Source organism: Acyrthosiphon pisum, chromosome X (genome assembly GCF_005508785.2).
Source record: "Acyrthosiphon pisum isolate AL4f chromosome X, pea_aphid_22Mar2018_4r6ur, whole genome shotgun sequence".
Taxonomy (NCBI): Eukaryota; Metazoa; Arthropoda; class Insecta; order Hemiptera; family Aphididae; genus Acyrthosiphon; species Acyrthosiphon pisum.
Window position 1 is genome coordinate 82,152,707 of NC_042493.1, and position 2,590 is coordinate 82,155,296.

The window sequence follows — 2,590 nt, forward strand, 5'->3', positions numbered from 1 at the left end:
TGATATAATTTATATGAAAAAAGTTCTTACTGTTTTGAAAATCATTATTATTTGTGTTTTTCAAACTTGAAAAACTTTTTTCATATAAATGATATCAAAAAAATAAAAACGACGTTGCACAGCCAAAGTTCTCCTTTTTATGTGGTAAAAATATTGTTTCTTAGTTATGATTGTAGCTTTCTCGGTTCTTTCCCGCGCAAAACAGTTTTTGCTATGTTGTACATTTGTAAGACAGAGACAACACATGCGGGTGTAGCGTCCTCTTAATATTGTTATTTATTAGACTGTTAGCCATTGGTCCTAGTTTATTAATATTTATCATTAATTTAGTTATTACTCATTCAAAATGTTGTTAATTTTCTTATTAAATTGAACTTATTACTTATTTAAACATTAACGGATACCTAAATTCATTCTTCCTTTATTTTTATCATTGATAAATTATAATGCACTTGCTTTTGAATGAGAAATGTTATATAATTATGTAATTTGTATAATTTGAAAATAAAACTTATTTTAATTATTATGTATCTACTATTTACCATTTGAAATGTGTACCTATAATATAACAATTAATTATACTGTAAGTCTGTAGTTGTTTATTACACATCATACAAAGTTTAATATATATATAAACATAAGATACAAGGTATATAAATTAAAAAAAATAATGAAATAATACAAAAAATTAAAAAAACAGTATTGTTACATCATTATTTATATGATCAAATTTGAATCTGTAATTGCATCAAATTATTCTTTAAAATGTATTAATAGTTTGATGCATACAATTTCAAATTTAAATTATTTTTAATCTACTTTAAAATCTCAAATCTAAATACAAGGGTATTACACCAGTGTTTGTTTCATTAGATAAAAAAAAATTGAAGTATATTTTTATATTTTATACATACAAAGACATTTTCAAATGTAATGTATCTAGAAAAAAATAATCTAACCTACCGTATTACGAATAGGAAAATAAATTACTTTAATACCTAGCTATAATATCATAAAATATACTTAGTAATATATGCTGTTTCCGCTCATAATCATCTTTTGTTTACAATAATTTTATATCACTGAATTCAAATTTAACACATCTATTACAGTGCCCCACTCGACACATACTGTACAGCAAAGCGGTACCTATTTTCCCACCCTTTTTTTAAATGTTTATTTGTTAAGAATAAATTTGGTAATTCAGTGATTGCATATTATTGTATTAATAAGTATGGTATATTTGTTTTATTATTTTTGGTATAGAACGATGCTTTCTATGGCACTGGCACTATTGCTTTAAATGATAAGTTATCTCTTCCTATTCAAGATATAAACAATGATTATGAAATGAGCCAATTAAAAAATGATATGGAATTCCAGAAACTTGAGGTAAATAGAAATGTTTGATAGATAGACCTTAGTCTTACTGCACCATATCAAAAAAAAAAAAATAATTATACACCTAACAAATAAATTTTTTTTTTATATGTATTTTTTATAACTTCCATATTTTACCTTTTTATAGATCTTTACTTGTATCAAAATGTTTTATGATCATATTGTAATTGTATAAATAAATACCTAAATACATACATATGTACATATGTTTAATTTATATTTCAATTACCTAATAAGTTATATAAATATTTTATTGAATATTATTGTTACATTATAGAATTTTGCTTTGCACATGGAAAATGTGGACAGCCGAATGTTGAGTCCTGAAGAAGTCATTTCGCAGTTTAAAGAAGAATTTGAACTTGATCTTAAGGATGAAAGTTATGAAAAAATTCTTCCCATTCTACCACTCCCTAACTCAGCTCGTTTTATTCATGATTTTAGTGCGGTAAATAAAAAAAAAAAAAATTAAGGATCTTAATATTTATTATTAATTTTATTTCAGAATGTCACTGGTATTGTTGATATTGACGGAAAGCGTTGTTTCATTATGCCATTGAACCGCAGTGCAGTATTGCCACCACAATCCTTGTACGATTTATTGTTTAAAATGTCAAGTGGTAAGTATTTATAAAAAGGTTTATAAACTATAACTCAATTACATTATTATAAGTGTTAAAATTGTTTTATATGTTTTTGGTAGCTTTAGATTTTGACTATGGTCTTTAAGTGTATTAGATTACATATTTTTATGAAAAACGTGCACATTTTTAACATTCTAGTATTTTGAGTTAAAATATTAATAATATTAATAGGTATACTATGATTATTCTTATTTTATTCGAATTACCCAATACTTATTTGTATTCTGATTTCTGACATCAAGCTTATAAATTATAATATATAAATATATTCTGTAGGTTATAAGACTGGTCTTATAATGGTTTTGTATATTTTATTCTATCAATGGTGTAGAGTTGTATATCGTTCCCGCTCATGCAAAACACACCAAGTCCAAATACATGAATCAGCTTTTGAAATTTTTTCAAACTTTAAATGTATACCATATGTAACCAAATTTTTTTCTTTCTTTTTTTAATTGAGTTTCCCTTAAGGGAAGTAGCTGTTAATGAGTAGTTGTAAATAATATGACACTGTGAAATTTATAGCTCTTATTATTGTTAAAATG

General features: G+C 24.3%; 1 protein-coding gene across 4 annotated transcripts in view; it reads left to right on the forward strand.

The window, feature by feature from the left end:
• The window catches only part of LOC100168862 (integral membrane protein 2B), a 19,403-nt gene that overhangs the window by 7,862 nt on the left and 8,951 nt on the right, over positions 1 to 2,590 (forward strand). For 2 of the 4 annotated variants that reach the window (XM_003243485.4, XM_001951718.4), the window contains exons 3-5: positions 1,267 to 1,392; positions 1,679 to 1,849; positions 1,907 to 2,021. In XM_003243485.4, coding sequence (XP_003243533.1) covers positions 1,267 to 1,392; positions 1,679 to 1,849; positions 1,907 to 2,021 — 412 coding nt within the window. The remainder of the gene's footprint in view (positions 1 to 1,266; positions 1,393 to 1,678; positions 1,850 to 1,906; positions 2,022 to 2,590) is intronic. The other 2 variants (XM_008183332.2, XM_003243486.3) reach the window with 1 other exon arrangement.